At 39.1% G+C, this 21,474-nt stretch overlaps 2 protein-coding genes across 2 annotated transcripts in view; both read left to right on the top strand.

Moving 5' to 3' along the window:
• The first annotated feature begins 9,330 nt into the window (after nt 1-9,330).
• The window catches only part of LOC141440739 (uncharacterized), a 41,642-nt gene continuing 29,498 nt past the window's right edge, over nt 9,331-21,474 (top strand). The window contains exon 1 of the mRNA XM_074105283.1: nt 9,331-9,472. The gene's annotated coding sequence lies outside the window, so the exon portion shown is untranslated. The remainder of the gene's footprint in view (nt 9,473-21,474) is intronic.
• LOC141440737 (uncharacterized) lies at nt 10,362-11,872 on the top strand. The gene is made up of 2 exons (XM_074105281.1): nt 10,362-10,570; nt 11,061-11,872. The coding sequence occupies exons 1-2, from the start codon at nt 10,377-10,379 to the stop codon at nt 11,617-11,619; spliced, it is 753 nt and encodes a 250-aa protein (XP_073961382.1). The 5' UTR covers nt 10,362-10,376; the 3' UTR covers nt 11,620-11,872.

Below are 21,474 nucleotides of genomic sequence, written 5' to 3'. Positions count from 1 at the left end.
ATAAACATTAATATGGGACGACCGGATGGCCAAGTGGTTAGAGAACCTGACAAGCTTCGTACTTGAGGTCCCGGGTTCGAATCTCGGCCGGAGCAGATATTTGTATGAATAATACGAATGTTTGCTCTCGGGTCTTGGATGTTTCATATGTATTTATCTATATAAGTATGTTTATCCGTTGCTTAGTGTCCATAGTAGAAGCTTTGCTTAGTTTGGGACTAGGTCAATTGGTGTCAAGTGTCCCATAATATTTATTTATTATTATAATTTATTTATAATATCAAGTGATATATGTACTTTGTTTCTTAAATACTTGGTAAATTAAAAAAAAATTAAAACCAGAAAATAAGGTATTCATCACCCTTTAATTTTTGTATTGCAAAGTTTTACTTCAAAATTTGTGCGAGTGAGCGAAGCGAGCGAGCAAGACGGTTCGGAGCAGAAGCGACTTGAATAGTTTAGGTTCAGAAGGCTAGCGTATAGCTCCCGCCTTAGCCTTCGATGTTAGGTTTTTTTAGCAGCTAGGAAACCATAAATTGTTTTTTTTTTTATTTATATTTTTGAGCGTTATGTTTTCCGTTGTAACATTAAATGAATGTATATGTTTTGGTTGTTAGATGTTGTGAATATTATATAATTTGATCGTTATACTCAATGTTTTTATGTCCATAGCTCATTATACATAATTAAATTATATATTTTATCATTGTACGTTATGAGCATTATAGCAAACGTATGTTATATTTAAAAAAATATAGAAAGTGAAGTTATACGTAATGGATATTATATTGTTTTGTTTTTATATATTCTATTACTTACCCTCTTTTGTGCATGCAAAGAAAGAGATGTACAAAGGCGAACCTTGAACTTTGTGTTGAATTATTAGAATTAATTGAGTTAGTGAGATATAAAAGCCGTGGTGGCCTAGTGGTTTGACCTATCGCCTCTCAATCAGAGGGTCGTGGGTTCAAACCGTGGCTCGCACCTCTGAGTTTTTCGAAATTCATGTGCGGAATTACATTTGAAATTTACCACGAGTTTGCGGTGAAGGAAAACATCGTGAGGAAACCTGCACAAACCTGCGAAGCAATTCAATGGTGCGTGTGAAGTTCCCAATCCGCACTGGCCGCGTGGGAACTATGGCCAAGCCCTCTTGTTCTGAGAGGAGGCCTGTGCCCAGCAGTGGGAGTATATAGGCTGGGATGAAGTGAGATATAGGTATGCCACTGTATTTTATTATTGGTGAACTGATTGTTTTTACTGGTGAAACCTGGTTGAGTTGAAATTTCTGCCTCTAAACGCAAATTGCTTAGTTAATGTAAGTACATGACCGGATACTTTGTTGTAATGCTATCGTTGTGGCAGCGTATTTACCGTAGTTCTAAGAAGACTAGTTACGTTAGTTTTAGTTTGATTAGAGACTGAAAACCAGCGACCTCGCTGTCTCATTTCCATTTTGCCTCACTTAATAATGTTATCTGTCTGATGTATTGTAATTCATAGTTTGTGATGGTGAATAAAAAATTATATTATTATTATGACTGATGGTACTTACCTAACGATAATTATGGGTCACTAATGTCTAACCAAAATTTGTAAAAACAAATGATTCCTTTCATTAATGTTTCGTTTGGCCAATTGCATTTTATTCTGAAAGTGTAGTTGCTTCAGGGATTTTATAAATCTAACCTAACCTAATTCTAATTAGCGTTCTACACAACGGTCTTTTAAATACTTAAGTCTTGCATAGTCGTAATTTAAAGTTACAGAATAAAATGCATTTGGCCAAATGATACATTTGTGAAACGAATAATTCGGGGAAAAATATTAGCGAAATGAAAGATATTTTTTTTTTATTCGACTGGATGGCAAACGAGCAAGTGGGTCTCCTGATAGTAAGAGATCACCACCGCCCATAAACATCTGCAACACCAGGGGTATTGCAGATGCGTTGCCAACCTAGAGGCCTAAGATGGGATACCTCAAGTGCCAGTAATTTCACCGGCTGTCTTACTCTCCACGCCGAAACACAACAGTGCAAGCACTGCTGCTTCACGGCAGGATTAGCGAGCAAGATGGTGGTAGCAATCCGGGCGGACCTTGCACAAGGTCCTACCACCTGCCAAATAGTAATATCCGATAGTAATTATGATTCTTCAAGTTCAAAAACCCAGTGCTACATAAAACGCAAAGTTACAGTGAATGCAAACTCATGTCTACTATATTCGATATAGAGTCGTAAGTTGTAGTTGTATGTTGTGGTGTTGTAAGTAAGTTGTAGACTAGCTTGCCTCCGCGGCTTCACGCACAGTTAAAGAACTTCCTATCCGTCGGGAATTCCTCAAAATTCGTAATGTCCCTTCCGCTGCAAGTAGAGCGGACCATTGTACAGAGTCAGTTTAACTCGCAAAGTCGGAGGTGCAGAGGGACCTTTTGGATTTTGGAATGTTGTACCTAAGGCTGGCAACAGCTGGCCCAAGATCGTAAAGCATGGCGTCGTCTGGTGTTGGAGAACCATCTCTTCCAATTAACTTTCGAGCAGTAGAAAATGTGAAATAGACAGACATATGCAATGAATGGATAACAATTTCTACTTAATTTAATAATTTCAGTTCAGTTTTTTTTTTCAATTTCATATTGAAATTCTTCTGTTGTAATGGTAACAAGTGTTCCATTACTTTTTTAATCATATTTTCCGGTTTTAAACTACTTCTTTTACAATCAAATATCCATTTGTATGCGGAAAAAGAGCCGTGGTGGCCTAGTGGTTTCACCTATCGCCTCTCAAGCAGAGGGTCGTGGGTTCAAACCCCAGCCCTCACCTCTCAGTGTTTCTAAATTCATGTGCGAAATTACACTTGTAATTTACCACGAGCTTTACGGTGAAGGAAAACATCGTGAGGAAACCTGCGCACACCTGTGACGTAATTCAATGGTATGTGTGAAGTTCACAATCCGCACTGGGCCCGCGTGGGAACTACGGCCCAAGCCCTCTCATTCTGAGAGGAGGCCTGTGGGACGTAAATAGGCTGGGATGATGATGATGATGCGGAAAAGAAAGCTCTACATAACATGATAAGTTTACGGCAATCTAATTTAAAGTCTAATTTGGCATCGTTTAGGTAGAGTTTTATGGTAGAGTCGATAAGTGGGAGTCACTATGACAGGTCAAAAAATGCCATGAAAATTCCGCTCTCTGTTAACAAGTTCGTTAACCTAGTAGTAAGTAGTAATTACTTATTTACTTACCTACTACTTAAACACTTGGTGGTCCAGTGTTTGACCTATGGACTCTCAAGCAGATCGTGGGTTCATCAAACCCGGACCCGCACCCGTGAGTTTTTCGAAATTCAGGTGCGAAATTTAATTTGAAATTTACCACTAGTTTTCAATAAAGGATCGTGAGGAAACCTACACAAACCTAGAAGCAATTCAATGGTATGTGTGAAGCTGCAAATCTGAATGGACTCCGCGTGGGAACTATACCCTAAGCTCTCTCATTCTTCGTCCCCAGCAGTGGGACGTATATAGGCTGGTATGAGTCAGTCAGTGTGAAGTACTTACTGCTTCAAAAGGCCATACATGGACGGCAGATAGGTTCTCCACCAGACACAAACACCTGAGCGTAACACTAACCCTATTACCCGATAACATCATTGCGAAAGTACACGCATATCATAAATGCAATGACTCGTAATCAATAAAAAGCATAATAAACCAATAAAGATTAATAATAGATCAAGAACTTTAGGGCTATGACGCTAACTGTAATCGAGTAAATCGGTTAGTCGCGCAGAACGGTAATCAGGTGATGCAATGGATCGTACTCCGGAACGAATAGGGGATAGAACGCCGCTCGATGATTATATGATTAAAGATGGACCGGAGCCGGAGCCGATTTACACTGAGAAAAAAAACGGCTAACAAAGTCACAATAAACGCTTTGCCATTTTTGTTGTTGTTGTGAACACTATAAGTGTTGTCATAATAAAAAAGCCAACTAAGGTACTTGTACAGCGTTTTTATTGTCAGCGTTTACTGTGTTATAAACAACTTGCACTTTGCTACGGTAAAAACATTTTTTGGCTTAGTGGGTTTGACAACAGTATTTTGCAGACGTAACACAGTTAAACATTAATAAAGAATCAAAACGACTTTCTAACAAAGTAACATTGTATCAGAGTAAACAGTTATATTGTCAAATTGACATGTACAAAATTACTATTAATACAATGACAAAGGTAATTTCTTAACAAAGTACCTTTGCTCCAGAATAAATAGTAATATATTGTCAATTTGACAAAATTTGTTAAAAGCACAAGCTTCGATTTGTAGTGACAAAAGTTCTGTTGTTAATAGCGCAATGTTTTTGTAGTTGCAACGACAATATAGAAAACATTGTAATTGTAACAATTTAGAACGTCGTTTAAAACGTTGTTAGATTCCCCATAAACATCTGTCAATAAAAACTTTGTTTCATCTGCAACTCACCTTAGACGTTAAAGTTATTTTGTTACACCCAACAATATTTTTCTCAGTGTAGATTATCGATTTGCATGGAAATATACTGCGTGTAAGGAGGCTCAATATCAAAATCATCATCAGCCGGAAGACGTCCACTGCTGAATAAAGGCCTCCCCCTTAGAACGCCACAATGAACGACAACTCGCCACTTGCATCCACCGGTTACCCATAACTCTAAAGATGCCGTCAGTCTACCTGGTGGGGCTGCCAACGCTTCGTCTTCCGGTTCGTGGTCGCCACTCGAGGAATTTTCTCTCGCAACGGTTATCTATTCTTCGAGCGATGTGGCCCGCAGCCCGCCTCCTCTTGCCTCGTGCTGGCTCGTGGTGAGACACCGACTTCAAACTAGTACTTACCTAGATTACGTAAGGTTAAATAAAACCGGCCAAGAGCGTGTCGGACACGCCCGAAATAGGGTTCCGTAGCCATTACGTAAAAAATAAGTAATATTTTTCTAAGGATTTCGTATTTTATACGGTATCTTCCAAGTTTAGGTATATTTTATACCTTAAGCTGCTATTTACTGTTAAACTACTAATAATTCTCAAAAAACTTTAGACGTTATAGTTTTCCTTGAAAGTTTGATATACCCTACTACCATTCTGATTTTTTTCAAAATTTTCCACTACCGGTTTAGATTTTAGAGGGGGGACGCTCGATTTTAATGAAAATTTGCACTTTAAAGTTGAATATTTTGCAAACAAATCACTGAATCGAAAAATCGTGCTAGCAACCCCCTAATGATTTTAAAAGACCAATCCAACTATATTCTACACTATAAGGTTGGATGACAAAAAAAAATCACCCCCACTTTACGTGTATGGGAGGTACACTAAAAAAATTTAGAACAGCGCGCGATAACCAAATTCCACGTAGGCGAAGCCGCGGGGAAAGCTAGTACTTTAATACAAGACGAATGGATAGTCTTATTTTTCTCAAACACAGTTTAGGGCTTTAGGGAAAAAACCTTGTTGCAGTGGTTCTGACTGCAACATGTTTCTCTGTGTATCTGTTTTCTGTATCGCTTACTATGTTTGGTGTACAATAAAGAATCTATGTATTGCATTGCATTGTTGTTAACAAGGGCAAATCAAATCTTATGTTTTTCTTAGGAGATAGGAAAAACTTTCAATCAACTAAAAATCTTGTCTTGTGGTATTCGGTCAGGATTATCATCCTTCCGGATTGGACTATCAATCATCTCGGTCTATATACGTCCCACCGCAGGGCACAGGCCTTCTATCAGAATAAGAGGGCTTGGGCCGTAGTTCACACGCCCAGTGTACTTACCTAATAATATTAGTAATAGTATTATTACTTACTAGCTTTTGCCCGCGTAGAGTTGTTATCGCGCGCTGTTCCCTCGGGAACTGTGCACTTTCCGGGATAAGAAGTAGCCTATATCACTCTCTGGCCCATATCTCTATGCCAAAAATCACGTCGATCCGTCGCTCCGTTCCGACGTGAAAGACGAACAAACATACACACACTTTCGCATTTAGGTATAATATTGGTATGGATTATAGGCCTATACTTACTTACCTAGATCGGAAACTTCAGATCCACCATTGTGTCTCTTCAAGAAAACGGAAAACTGAATCGAGTCGATTCTGAGTCCGTATTGTCTAAATTTTGTCCATCATTTCGATTTTTACAGTTCCGTAACCAAAACGCGTAAAACTCAAATTCAATGAATCTGACTGTAGACACTTCCAGCTACTAATATAACACGGGTTGCTAAGGCTTGTGATGTGACTATTATTCTTTTTGATTCTTTTAGATCATAGCAACAACAGGGACATATATAATCAAGTGTGCACGATAGGGTGTCTTAAATTGTAGAAAATGACAGATTCTATTGTTGTACTTTAGAACAGAACTTGTTTTATTCCGACTGCGGATAACCATCTATTATGCGTTGTTCGATGTATTTTTACAGGCTTTCTTAATGCCTTACCGCTAGAACATTTTTTCATGCTGTGGGATGGGCGCGAGCTGAAAATCAGCGGTGCGAGATTTTTGCTAGCAGCTAGTGCTGAGTCTGAGCCATTGTTAATTGCTTGTGTGTACTTGTTACATATGTGTAGTGTTTTTTGTGGCAATAAAAGAAATAAAACCCACTGAAACAAAAGACAATCTCTTTGCTGGCCTTGGCCGGCAATGTTCTATGAAATTCCATTATAATCCTTTAATTTTAAAATAGAACGAATCTTCAATAAGTGCTATACAATGACGTACTTGGCGTTCTATAATCACGAAGATAAGGACGACATTTCCTTGGATGTTTGAGAAAATGAGTTTTTTTATGTAAAATGGCCAGGGCTTTTACCAGAAAGGAAAACCCAAATGCATAACAAAAGATTACAACGTACTTACCTACTCATACTTACGTCGAATACAATCGGTATTTACCAAAATGAAAGAATACCTACTACTCACTGCATGTGTGCGGTTCAATTACTATTTACTAATAATAACATTCCTGCTTTTTATTTATTTTCTGTATAACTAATTCTTTAATTATAGGCTTTTATTTCTTTATTTATCGAAGAAAAGCTACCCTTTGGGAGAGAAAGCTTCCGAGTGGCGACCACGATCCGGGAGACGAAGCGTGGGCAGGCCTCCCACAAGGTGGACTGACGACATCGCGGGAGTTTATTTTTACGAGCAAGTGGGTCTCCTGAAGAGATCAACCACCGCCCATAAACATCTGCAACACCAGGGGTATTGCAGATGCGTTGCCAACCTAGAGGCCTAAGATGGGATACCTCAAGTGCCAGTAATTTCACCGGCTGTCTTACTCTCCACGCCGAAACACAACAGTGCACTGCTGCTTCACGGCAGGATTAGCGAGCAAGATGGTGGTAGCAATCCGGGCGGACCTTAAATTGCACAAGGTCCTACCACCTGCAGTTGCGGGCAATAGTGGATGCAAGTGGCGAGTTGTTCATTGTGGGGCGCGCGTTCTAAGGGGAGGCCTTCGTTCAACAGTGGACTCTCTGGCCGACGACGATCATATGTTTGAGAGTTCATGACCCCGACATTGTCACATCATGTCACGTATTTTTAATTAAGTACTTAGTATTCCAGAACTTACACTTGCTACGTACAAGAAACGTGGTTATTTCGACGTTTATGCTCATTAACAATAATGGCAATTACCTATACATTGGTACGGAATCCTTCATGTGCGAGACGGCCTCGCACTTGGCCGGTTTTTTAGGGTTCCGTAGCCAAAATAGCAAAAACGGAACGCTTATAGTTTCGCCATGTCTGTCTGTCTGTCTGTCCGTCCGTCCGCGGCTTTGCTCAGGGACTATCAATGCTAGAAATCTGTAATTTTGCACGGATATATATGTAAACTATGCCGACAAAATGGTATGACAATAAAAAATTGAAAAAAAAAATTTTTTAGAGTACCTCCCATAGACGTAAAGTGGGGATGTTTTTTTTTCTCATCCAACCTTGTAGTGTGGAGTATCGTTGGATAGGTCTTTTAAAACCATTAGGGGGTTGCTAAAACGATTTTCCGATTCAGTGATTTGTTTGCAAAATATTCAACTTTTTGCAATTAAATCGAGCGACCCCCCTCTAAAATCTAAACCGGTGGGTGGAAAAATTTGAAAAAATTCAGGATGTTTAGTAAGTGTATCAAAATTACAAGGAAAACTATAACGGTTCACTTTTCTTGAGAATTATTAGCAATTTAAGAGTAAATTGCAGCCTAAGGTATAAAATATACCTAAACTTGGAATATTCCGTACCAAATACAGCCTTGGAAAAATATTACTTAATTTTTTCGTAATGGCTACGGAACCCTATTTCGGGCGTGTCCGACACGCTCTTGGCCGGTTTTTTTGTGAATATGCAACTCAAACGTATTGTGTGGCGGTAGGAAACCCATGAGGCATTTTTTGAATAATCCCTTTCCAATTGTCATCATGTATATGTAATTTTTTTAAGAATTTGATTTCCTCATATTTTACTATAAATATCAAGTTAACTTGAACATAATTATGCATTTGCTTTCGCAGTGTTAGAGTAGTGTGTGTGAAATTATAACGTTAAATTAATAAAAAAAAGGTAGGTAACTAAATATAGATTTCGTATTATATTTTTCTACTTCGCTTTCTATGAACTTTGATAAAACTTTTAGTTATTTACCTAGGTATTCGATAAAACAAAGCATAATATTGACGAATTGAAAAAAAACGGACGGAGAAATTTTTAATGTAAGAATTTTTGTCTGATGTTTCTTACAATTTCCTGCAAACTTTGTCACTTTTTGAGAAAACCAACAAGTAATTAGGTAGGTACATATGTCGCAAAAAAATGATAGATATGATAGGTACTCGTATAGAAGGAAAACTGTTTTAGGTTAAAAGCCACTTAATTTTCAATTTAATTGTCAAGTGGCGTTCTGCATAGTTTACAAGACAAACATACTTTACATTTGTACAGAAATGCAGATAAGCCATTGGTACAAAGCGAAATAAATGTCACCTAAATATTTAAGCCTTCAAAAAGAGGAAGGATTATTCCGAACAATCAAGTCTAATGACTTATTACTTAGATCGTCTAATAAAAAGTAGATCTATTTCCGTATCGTAATGCAAACCACACCAAGGCTCAGCGCATCGCATAAATTAAAACTATATAGGTCACCTTATCTACTATTTATTATGAAGTTAAACATTTCAGAAATGCCGGTAATTGTTTTGATTAGTTTCATATCTTTGAAATTAAAGATATAGATAACAATCAGTGATACAGTGCAATATAAATTGGAGGGAAATTGCTACGATCTTCAGTCTTCACTTTCCTTTCCATGCTGAGTTAATTCAGCGGCGTAAAAAACAATTCTATTGCCTGATTAACTTTTTAATTTATTTTTTTAATCGCTTTGCGTTTGGTTTGTGCTCCGTAAGTTCTGCTAACCCTTTGAAAGGTATTTGTTTTTCTGTGTCAAGTTTATTTTTACAAGCTTTTATTTAACTTCACCTCGTACATTTGTTTGTTTAATCGTGAAAGTTATTTGATCCACTTCTAGTGATCGGAAGCTTGAAATTTGATAGGTATACATATGTATGTATACCTATCAAATTTCAAGCTTTATTTATTTATGAAATTGCACAAGTACATGTTAAAGTATAATTCTGTAAGGGCGTTGCAATATTATAACATTTCAAGTTTCTTACATCTAATTAAGTAATAAACAGAAAACTCTTCAGAAAATTGTAAATTTTAATAGTATGGCACTGGGTATCACAATATAAATTATAAATTAAGTATTAAGCATATGAAATCATGACTGATTAATCTACTTATTTAAATTTACTACGTCATTGTAGGTAGGTACTATTTTATTAAGTATATCCTTAGATGAATGATTGGTCGAGCACGCACTTTCCCATGGCCCATACTTATTACATTGGCCCAAGCCTTAAGGCGCCATTGAGGGAATAATAATAATAACATACTTATTTACTTAGCTGTGGAAACTGTAAGAAAGAAGTGCAGCTGTCATAATTAAAGAAACTCGGATTTGAACAACCTATAGCGAACGGTTTAAATACAACATGGAATTATTTTGAAGCATTCTGTCGAAAAAACCTAGGTGAAGCGGGGTAGTTGCAATACTAAGTATAGGTTATACCTGGGAGTCTTAGGGCCTGTTACATCATTAATTGTTAAATTTTATGTACAAGTATGGACAGATACCTATCTGTGATATGCGTTCTCTTTTTTTTTTTTGTCCGAATAAACAGAGCCGCATCACATTTATCTGTCCCATAAAATTTATTAATGAGTGGTGAAACAATCCTTAATAGGTATAGTTTAACCTTTACAATATGCTTCCAGATGGTTCCCGCAGTATCCTGGTGCTGGCAGCCGTGGTGTCGGCGGTGGTGGGCCACGGGCGGGTCACGCAGCCGGCCTCGCGGGCCTCGGCGTGGCGCTTGAACTTCGCGACACCGCCCAACTACGATGACGATGGTTTGAACTGTGGGGGGTTCTCCACGCAATGGGAGAGCAACGGGGGCAAGTGAGTACCCATAAGATCCAATAAACCCATTCGTTTTTAACCGATTTTAAGAAAGGAATTCAAATCGACGGTTTTTTTTAATTTACTCAGATCAAATAAAAAGTACTTTTTATTTGATCTGAGGGTACATCAGAATTTTTTTCTAGGTGAACTGACTTTGATGAGTCTTTTTTATTTGAAAGCTTAATGTGATTCTGTTTGTGGTCTCATTTAAATTTGATCAAGATTTGACCGGCTATTTTTGAGTTCCATATACATAATAATATGAGCAGTTGAAATTAAGCTATTGTAAAAGATACGTACCTACACTGAAAAGCGAGTAAAAGAAAATTAAAGTTACTCAAAAAACGGACGGGTTTTTCCAAATTCCCATAAGATAGGGACTTCGCTAATTTCCTAGAGCTATTAGCCTCTAGCTCTGTAAGTTCCTACTTAGTACCTACTTAACTAATTTGGTGTAGTTTTGAACTAACGCAAAATCTAATTCCAGATGTGGAATTTGCGGTGACGCGTACAACATCCCCGAGCCTCGTCCCAACGAGCTAGGCGGCACTTACGGCCTTGGTGTCATCACCGCGGAATACCTGCCAGGCGCCACGATCGCCACCACCACGCAGCTCACAGCCTCCCACCTCGGCTACTGGGAGTTCAAACTGTGCCCAGACCCGACCAACAACGACCAGGCTTGCTTCGACCAGCACGTGCTCCAACTCGAAAACGGCGAGACGAAATACTACCCAACCCTCGGAAGCACTACTTACAACGTCAATTATAAACTCCCAGCCGGCCTTGTCTGCGAAAACTGCGTTCTTCAATGGAGATACCGTGCTGGCAACAACTGGGGAATCTGCAGCAATGGAACCACAGGCTTAGGTTGCGGGAAACAGGAAGAGTTCAGAGCGTGTTCGGACATCACCATTGGCATACCGAAAACGTTGAACGAGGAGGTTAACGAAATTCCGTCGTCGCTGTTCTTTTATTTGAAGAATGGATACTTCGACAAGCAGCAAGGTGAGGCAGTAGTCGATAATGAACTTAAAGTGCAGTGATTTTGAGGTTATATACCTAGACTTGTTTTGTTACAGCTTTAAATATAGTTAGGTAAAGTTTATGAAGATGTGGTCAGAATGACTTGAGATTAAATTTGTAGTTTAGGTTCTTGCCGTAGATTAAGATTTAGTGATCCTGTCAGTATTCTATGCTATTTCCAAAGAAGTAAGTTTGCGTTTGAAGGTACCTACTTAGTAATGTAAGATATTTATTTGTTGTATTAAATTCTTCCTTACTAGCTAATACGTTTTATTTTTAGCATTTTTTATTTACCATTTTCTGTTCATTTTACACAAAACCTACACACCTAATTCTTACAATAATAATCGCCCAAGTGGGAGTCGGACTCGTGCACTGAGGGTTTCATACAAATTTGTAGGTTGGGATGTATCTTATAGGTATCTATGAATACCAGTGTTAGCAGAGCCCTTCTCCTTAGCAAAATGTACGCATTGTGGATGGTTACCGACAAAAACTGTGATAAAAAAATAAGATTTTGACACTGTTCTTGTTGGAGATCCTGTAACTTAATATCAAATTTCAAGTTTGTGGGTTCTAGGATAACCAGAAGTACCCTATTATCTCTCCCTCCCTACCACCCTAAAGTTGACTACCTATACATATACATGGTGTTAATTAAATAACTGAAAACTTCAGACACTCCATAAATATTTTTTAATTTTAAGTGAGTTGATTGCATTTATTTTCGAATACCTTCATTATTTAAAAAAATAATCGTGTTTTTTGCTTAGTTAGTACCGAAAATACAAACTGAGACATGGATGCACAGAAAAACCAGAAAGAGACCAGCGCTGGGAATCGAACCCAGGTCCTCAGCATTCCGTGCTGCCACGTAAACCATAGGAGTCCTATTTTTTTGCAAGGGGGTTTAGTACATTTTAACAGTGATTATCTTTGACTAGTTTACAGTATTTAAACGATTTCAATAATAATGATTATTGCTTTTAATATAATTATTATCTTATGTTTATTTATTATATTTGTAATTACTTTTATTGTGTTTGTTCCATAATGTATTACTTGTGTAAAACCGTATATAAACTTCACAGTGCTTTGGTGAAACTGTAATGCTGTGAAACTTTTTTATGAATTAAAAATAAATAAATGTATGAATTAGGTAGAATTGACACAGGGTGATTCGGAAGCCGCGAGCAGGACCAACCGTCCCGGATTAAGTTACTTTAAGGCTCCTTTGAACACGAAACTATTACAAGAGTACGTGGATCCAGGAACGAAAGAAGATGTGGCGGCAGCAAATAAAATCACGGAGATCAAAAAGATGAACTTGCTGTTTAATAATGTTATAAGGATTAACCATATACAAAAGATTAAGTTTTATGACAATACAATAACACGATGCGAGAGTTGCGAGAGTCAGAGCGCAAGAGGCGGACGGAAGGACGTCCAATAACAAGATGCAAAAAGTCAAAAAACATTGACAGCTGTCATGTGACATCACAATGATTGATAAGTCGTTTTTATACAGAGCTAAAACATTCCAATACTTCCCCTCTATGTCTCAAAAACGACTCTACCACACAAGAATACAATGTGCAAAATCAACTGTATAAAGAGACATGACTACAATCCAAACTATTAATGAACACATGCAACCAAAAGAACTATTAAATGTTAACAATATTCATTGCATTCATAAAGTCTCTATGTTTCACAGAGCCAAGGGGTTTGGTCAATATGTCAGCTAACATCTTATCAGTAGGCATATACTTAACAGAAATGACATTATCTTTAATTAGATCTTTAACATAGTGATATCTCACATCTATATGTTTTGTACGTTTGTGACAATATTCTTTGAGCTCTAGGATTCTTTGCGCACTTTGATTATCATTAATACAATCATATCAAATTGTTAACTATAATCTCTGCTAAGAAATTTTTAAGAAAGCTCAAATCTTTACATACGTCTCCGATTGCCAAGTATTCCGCCTCAGTAGAAGATAGAGCTACGCACCGTTGCTTTCGTGACTCCCAATTAATGACATTATTCCCAGCTTTATAACAAACCCAGTATATGATCTACGATCAACGGGATCATTGGCCCAATCGGCATCGGTATATGCTGTCAAACACAATTTATCACTTTTATATAACATAAACAATAATTAATTGTTGCTGCTAAATACCGCAATATTCTCTTTGCTGCGAGCCAATGAGATTTACTAAAACTGTTATTATACTGGCTTAACTGGCTACATGCATAGGAATATCGGGTCTTGTACAGACTGACAAGTACATAAGACATCCTATCAACTGCCTATAATTGTATTTTTCATCACATAAATTTTCACCTTCAGAAAAACATAACTTACAATTTACAGGCATAGGTGTAGCCACAGACTTACAATTTTGCATGCCAAATTTCGAAAGCAATTTATTTATATATTCGGATTGCATAGCAGTTTGCCATTGCTGCGCATTTTGACTCGACATAGCTTCCTCAAATGTAAGCGGCTCCTCCAATAAAAAATTTTGCGCCGCAAGGGAAAAATCTACATCAAAATCATCATACCTCTGTGGTAGTTTACCGCGACTACTACGGACTGGACGAGCGTCAACAGCTGACGTACCAAGTGACGCGTCCTCTTTCTCTAACGAGCCAGCAGGGGAGGTCACGCACACATGATGCGAACCCGCGCTCTGCGGCGACCAGGCGGAGCCGGCCTCATTCTCACTGCCTGTGCAGTAGTCCTCTCCAGAATCTGAAATCACAGACAAATCATTATTAGTGGTCTCCTTAATTAAATTGGGCGATCCCTGACCCAATGGACTAGAATTCGGCTCTAAAGTATGACTAGAACTATTCGAGTTCAGCTCATTACCAGAACTAGAATTCAGCTCACAATTACTACTAAGATTCTGTTCAATACTAAGACTAGAATCCAGCACGCAACCGCCGCTAAGATTCGGTTCAACACTAGACTAGAATCCAGCTTGGCGCATTCAGAAGAACCTACATTATTGATATTATTCAACCTAGAATTAATATCACTGATGTCATTATCACAAATAGACTCATAAAATACTAAATTATGACTGTCATTTAAATTAAAATGATTGACATCTCTCACATTTTTAAAATATTTATTCTCTATAAAAGCTACGTTCCTCGAAACTAGGACCTGTCTGGATTACTGGGGTTCATGAGCCTAAAACCTTTAGACGTCTCACTGTAGCCAACGAAAATGTACATCTTACTTTTCGCGTCAAACTTACGGCGTCGTTGCTCAGGCACGAGAGAGTATGCGATGCAGCCAAAGACATGGAGATGACTAAGGTCTGGCTTTGACCCGGTCCACTTCTCCTCCGGAGTTAGTCCTGCTAAAGCTGAAGTTGGGCATCTATTTTTTATGTAAATAGCAGTCATTATAGCCTCACCCCAATATCTCTTACTGAGACCTGCCTCCTGCAACATACATCTCGCCTTCTCAACAAGCGTTCGGTTTAAACGTTCCGAGACAGCGTTCTGTTGAGCACAATAAAACAACCGAAGTTTGGTGAATTATACCTTCATCTTTTAGGTACTGTTCAAATTTGGCATTACAGTACTCTCCCCCATTATCTGAACGTAACACTTTGATAGGTAAGCCCAGCTGCTTCTCAACCATCTTTTTAAATGTAATAAAACATGACATTACCTCAGTTTTATTCTTGATCAGGTATCCAAAAGATTTTCTTGTAAAGTCATCAGTGAAGGTAACAAAACTTTTCGCCTCCCCCCAGCTGGCCTCTGGCATGGGTCCGCACACGTCAGAATGGATGAGCTGTAAAGGCTGCGTGGCTCGCCTAGCCTTGCCCACTGGATACGGCTTCGCTGACATCTTCCCCTCAAAGCACGCCACACACTCGCGTAGCTGCTGCTGATTGTCATTCTGAAAGCAAACACCATGAGCAGCTCCATTCTGCAAAACTTTCATATCATTGAAATTAAGATGACCTAGCCTTTTGTGCCATATTTCAATAGGCAATTTTGGCACAGCTGCATCTGTGACATTCTGTTGCTCTTGTCTAGGACACAGGAGCGTAGAATGTACCTGATGCGAAAAATTACATTCACTATTCTGATCTAATTTGTAAATACCTCTATTATTAGTGGCTGAAGCAACAGGCTGACCTAGCACCCTGCACTCTCTAAAGATAAAACAACCCTCTCTGTTAAAAGTAACTGTGAGCCCCATCTGTACCAATTTACTAACAGACAGTAAATTCGCTGATAGCTTAGGAACAAAATATACATCATTAATTTTTCTTACCGCTGTGTTCAATTCTATTTCACCCACACCCTCACACTGGAGTTGGGTGTCATTTGCTATAGTAATTTTATGATGACTGTTACATTTATTCAATTTATGAAATAAGTCCTTATTGTTACACATATGGGTAGAAGCACCACTGTCAATATACCATCCTTGGTCATGTGCCAAGAAGGCAGGAGCGAAGAAAGTAGACGTTTTATTTTCTTTGTTCTTGCTGTCCCTCTTCCGGCGATAACATTTGGCCGAAATGTGTCCGGGGCGCTTGCAGTAATTGCATATAATCGAGCGTTTGGAACCGTCTCTCGATACAAATGCTGATCCAGCTACAGGAACATTTTCACACAAAGAAGCTTTCCTCAACTCCTCTTGCAACAATCTTGTCCTAACTAGTTCACTTGACAACTTCTTCGCCATACACGCTGTTTCTAGGTTAGAAACTAAAGCATCATAATCTTGCGGTAAGCTACTAAGCAATAATTCAGCCACTTCCTCGTCATCCACTGTTTTCCCAATACTTTCTAATTGATGAACGAGATTCATAACTGCCTCAATGTAGTTAGTCATGGAGGTATAGCTGCTGAAATCCACTCGGTGAAGCTGACGTAACAATAGGACTCGTCGGTAAAGTCCTTTGTCCTCGAAAACGGTACTGAGTTTTAACCAAGCCTCCTTACTAGTTTTCGCGTCACGCACATACTGGAAACAGCACGGCTTTACACCCAAACAGATGCGTGCCAAAGCACGTTGGTCACGTGCCGCATCATCCACAGTACCATCGATACAGGGCCACAAGCCTTCCAAAGTTAATGCCATCCTCATTTGGAATTTCCAAGAAGTAAAGTTAGACACGCCATCCAATCGATCAATCTGCACACCGCCATACACCATACTAGTCACACCACTAGGGTTGGAATTTTGCACGTTCGTGTTGGAATTTTGCACGTTCGTGTTGGAATTTTGCACGTTCGTGTTGGAATTATTAGAAATGTGCTCACCATTTTCATCCATGATTGATGACGATCCTTCGTGTATGAGTGCGGGCTTCTTTCTTCTCTGACCGCGAGGTCTGGGCCATATAACCTATTACAAGAGTACGTGGATCCAGGGAACGAAAGAAGATGTGGCGGCAGCAAATAAAATCACGGAGATCAAAAAGATGAACTTGCTGTTTAATAATATTATAAGGATTAACCATATACAAACAGATTAAGTTTTATGACAATACAATAACACGATGCGAGAGTTGCGAGAGTCAGAGCGCAAGAGGGCGGACGGAAGGACGTCCAATAACAAGATGCAAAAAGTCAAAAAACATTGACAGCTGTCATGTGACATCACAATGATTGATAAGTCGTTTTTATACAGAGCTAAAACATTCCAATAGAAACTACCGTGAGACCACCATATTAAATGAAACAAATCCGGATAACTCACGTCATAAAGCCAAGTTGTCCGACCAACGCGAATAGGCGGGTGCTGCAACACGCGCACTGCGCGCCATCGCTCTGTTGGCACAACTACCCACCGAAACTATAATATAATACCAATGCACAACTACCCACGTTTTCATCAAATTTAATTAAGGCTACAACATCGGCTACAGCTACAATAAGGCTACAACTCCATTATTAGTGTAAATAACGTTTTTAGTGTTCCGTACCTAAAGGTAAAAACGGAAACCCTATTTGGACTTCGCTGTCCGTCCGTCTGTCTATCATCAGGTTGTATCTCAAGAAGTAACAACCGCGATAGTTAGACAGTTGAACTTTTCATAGATTATGTATCTGTGGCCGCTATAACGACAAATACTAAAACAGAATAAAATAAATTTTTTTTTTTATTAGCCTATTTTTGTTCCCACTGCTGGGCAAAGGCCTCTCCTCTCTTGCTCCACTCCTGCCTATCAAAGGCGAGCTCCCGCCATCCCACATTATAGGCATCCAAGTCGTCCCTCCATCTCCTCTTCGGCTCTTCGGATATTTAATTATTTTAATTTATTAATTTTTTTATTGCCGTTTTTCGCTAATGTCTAATGAATGTTATATAGATGGTACGGAAGCCTTCGTGCGCGAATCCGACTCGCATTTGTCCGGGTTTTTAAACGTTGAAAACAAAAAGTACCTATTAAATTATTTACGAAGTGCATGATCCAAGGGCGGATCCACCGTTGTGGGCACGATGGGCATGCCCACAACCCTAATAGACTTGTAACGATACATTTTCACGGTCTATAATAATAATAATAATAATAAATTCATTTATTTCGGGCAACTTGGCCCATACAATAAATACCTTACAGACTAACATACATATTTATAATCAATATTTAAAACTAATTTGGTGACAAAACGGCGTGACCCCGTTGAGTCACCGTCCCGACGTCGCTATTCATCTGCGGCATGGTGCCCCGGAACCGCCGGAACACGACGTCTTTCGGCCAGAAGGCAGCACTCGCGATGGTCCCCCCCCCCCCTCAGCAGCCGCGGGCACGCGCACCACAAACGAGCTGAAGTGCACGTAGTGGCGCGACTGCAGCTGGAACACCCTCAGCGTGTATCCGCTCTTCCGGCGGACGTATTCCACCACATCTGCGACTGCGACGGTGTGATCTATCGAGATGCTTGGATGACCAATGTCTTGATGCGCGGAAAAAGGAAAATAATCAAATTCAAAAGTCATCCACGCATGAGTCATGCAATGGGCGAGTTCATGCTCCGACTCGCACTTGACTGATTTTTACCTGTCGCACGTTTAGAACGAAACCCACAACCTTTTTTGAGGGCTGGATCCGCGCCTGGCATGGTCACTCTGGAATTAAAGTGTGGGGGTTTTACTTAAATATGATCGTGAAGGATCCATTACTGGAGGATTGATCCTGTTCACGTCTACTCCCCTATATAACTGAACCTACTAGATACACTATATGGTAACTACTATACTGTAAATTCTTTAATAAGACGTCTCATATTTATATACCGGTTTTTTTTTAATCAATTGTATTTAGGTAGGACCAACCTGTATTTTGCTTCACATTAACATCCACAGTAAACAAATTATAAACTTCCGCAGGTCTGCTCCACCTCCTGAAGGGTCCAGAGAAGCCTCTACGGCCTCGCAGACCCTCCAAGCCTTCCAAGCCCTCCCGCCGACAGCCCCGCCCCGCGCGGTACAACAAACGCAGAAAACAGAAGATGTCCAGAAGTAAGAAAAGGAAGAAGGTGCGTTGACCTGTATAACTAAAAATATAGTAAACCTTAAGGCTGCGTTTACACTAGAGTCTACTACATTACATCGTAGTCTTAGTGGTCAATACCGCCAGCTGTTCCCTCTGAGCGAGCCCTCGCACGGCGGCCATTTTCGATGCGGTTTTGCGAGCACTTGGCTCACATGTTTATCTATTTTTTTTTCACTAACGATTTGTAGTCATAATCGTCTCTTTTTATATATTTTTAATACATAAATGTATAACAAGAATACAAAAAGGTTCATAAAAGTTAGTGTTTAGAAAGTTTTGATAAATGTTTCAGGAAATCGTAACGTTTAAAATTTTATTACTCGACCTGATAGAAACATGCCAATTTTTTCAGTAATTTGCTATTTTAATTTGTTCCCAGACGCAGTACTGGAAATAAAGAGAAGATAACGCCAAATGTAATGTTAATACTGATATACAAAATAAACAATCAAACCCATTAAAGTTTATAATTATAAGAAGCTAGTCTTTTATCGTACTAAAAATACAAATTATGTGTAAATTTCAACTACTTATCTATTACGGTTCTCGAGAGGTAGCCCTGTGATAGACGGACAGCGAAGTAACAGTATTAGAGTTCCGTTCGTCACCCTTCGGGTACCGAACCATAAGAAATAAGTAGGCAGTTGCTTACCACTTAGGTATACCTAGTAGGCCAATCAATCAGCCAAATAAGAGGTCTATCAATTTTTAAACAAGTTCCTATCAAATGAATATGGCGCTAAAGTCGAACTTTCATGTTGACAGACAGGTCTATTGGCATTATTGTTTTGTGACATGCAAACGATTATTAACTTTAGGGCGGTAGACCACATATTTGGCTGTACACACACGGCATGGTACAGTCAACGTCACAAATAAGTGATCACTTTTGTACCTTGCTATTTTAACGTCATGTTTGAAAAGCCATATGAAATTGTGTAGGTACCTACCGACTGAAAGCGATAAGGTACAAAAGTGATCACTTGTTTATGACGTTGACTGCACAACCAGAATGTTAGTCGTTTCTATAGACAATCTTGTCAGGCAAGTGTGTATATTGGTGACCTGTCGTTTTGCCGAGTTTCATTACGCAGATTTTCGTTTCGCAGATAACTATTGGCAGATTTTTCTTTTGGCCGAGCAACGTTTGGTATAATTTCATTACGCCTATTATTCGTTCGCCGAGTAGTCGGTAGGAAGAATAGCGATAAGCAGATTTACGTTTAGCAGATTGTTTGTTTCGTAATTGTTTCAGTTAACCGAACAACTGTTCGTCGAGACACGATAAGCAGAGTTATCACATGGCATTCATATTGTTCAGTAGATTTAATGTTCAGTCGATTTTGTTTCGTAATCTGCGTAGATAAAATCGGCCAAACGACAGGTAGGATTTTACTGAGTTGACAATATATACTAGCTGTTATCAAAATGTAGTTAGGTGCGACGACGAGCGTCAGCGAGGAGGAGTGTTAGGTAGAATTGCGACCAACAACGCACGAGCCGAGCGAGCGAAGCGAGCGTGCCGCGGTAGCGGCCGGCGAAGTGCCAGAACCGAACTGCTAGCATCGCGACTTGGTTTGTTTAAACTCCAATATAAAATAAATACAAATTATGGTCAAAAATACGTTTATTACTTGCGTTATACGTTTGAAACTTGTGAGGTACATAAAAAATCATAAAGAATGCGCGGTCAGCACGGCGTGTAAAAATGCCAATAAGCCATAGTGTAATCCACACATATTCGCAGTATTGAATGCCATTCCCCATGCGAAACGAAAAGATGCGAAAAGTTGATATGCGCACTGAATAATAGTTCAACCGTTACAAAAGCGAAAGGTTGTTCGACCAAATGTGCAAAATGTGTAGTGATTAATAGGCTAAACGAATTTCTGTGAATAGTTGTTCCGCTTACTGACTCATATGCCAAGTAAATAGTCTGCTAGAGGTTGAGTTACGAAACGTTAGTCTGCGAAACAATACATCTGCGTACAAATTCATCGGCGTACCGTTACTCGGCGAAACGTTGTCTGCCAATCAATAATCTGCCTAAAAATAGTCGGCGAATCATTAGGTAACCGTATAGTTTCATATAAAATGTTCTGCCACTGGAACATCCGATTACAATCCAGGCCCGACATCCGACAAGTGGGAACCACCTCTAAATGTACCTATTTTTTGCGGATATAGATCAATGAAAAACCATTATTTCTCCAATCATTTATTGCCTTTATTTACACAATAAATATTTGCGTTCTAAGTAACGATCTCAACATATTTTTCTGTCGACAACCAGAGTCCACAACTCATTCATTCACATGAAT

The sequence above is a fragment of the Choristoneura fumiferana genome, chromosome 23 (genome assembly GCF_025370935.1).
Source record: "Choristoneura fumiferana chromosome 23, NRCan_CFum_1, whole genome shotgun sequence".
In the NCBI taxonomy this organism is placed as follows: Eukaryota; Metazoa; Arthropoda; class Insecta; order Lepidoptera; family Tortricidae; genus Choristoneura; species Choristoneura fumiferana.
Note: the sequence above shows the minus strand (reverse complement) of the source record. Positions and strands in the feature narration are given on the sequence as shown.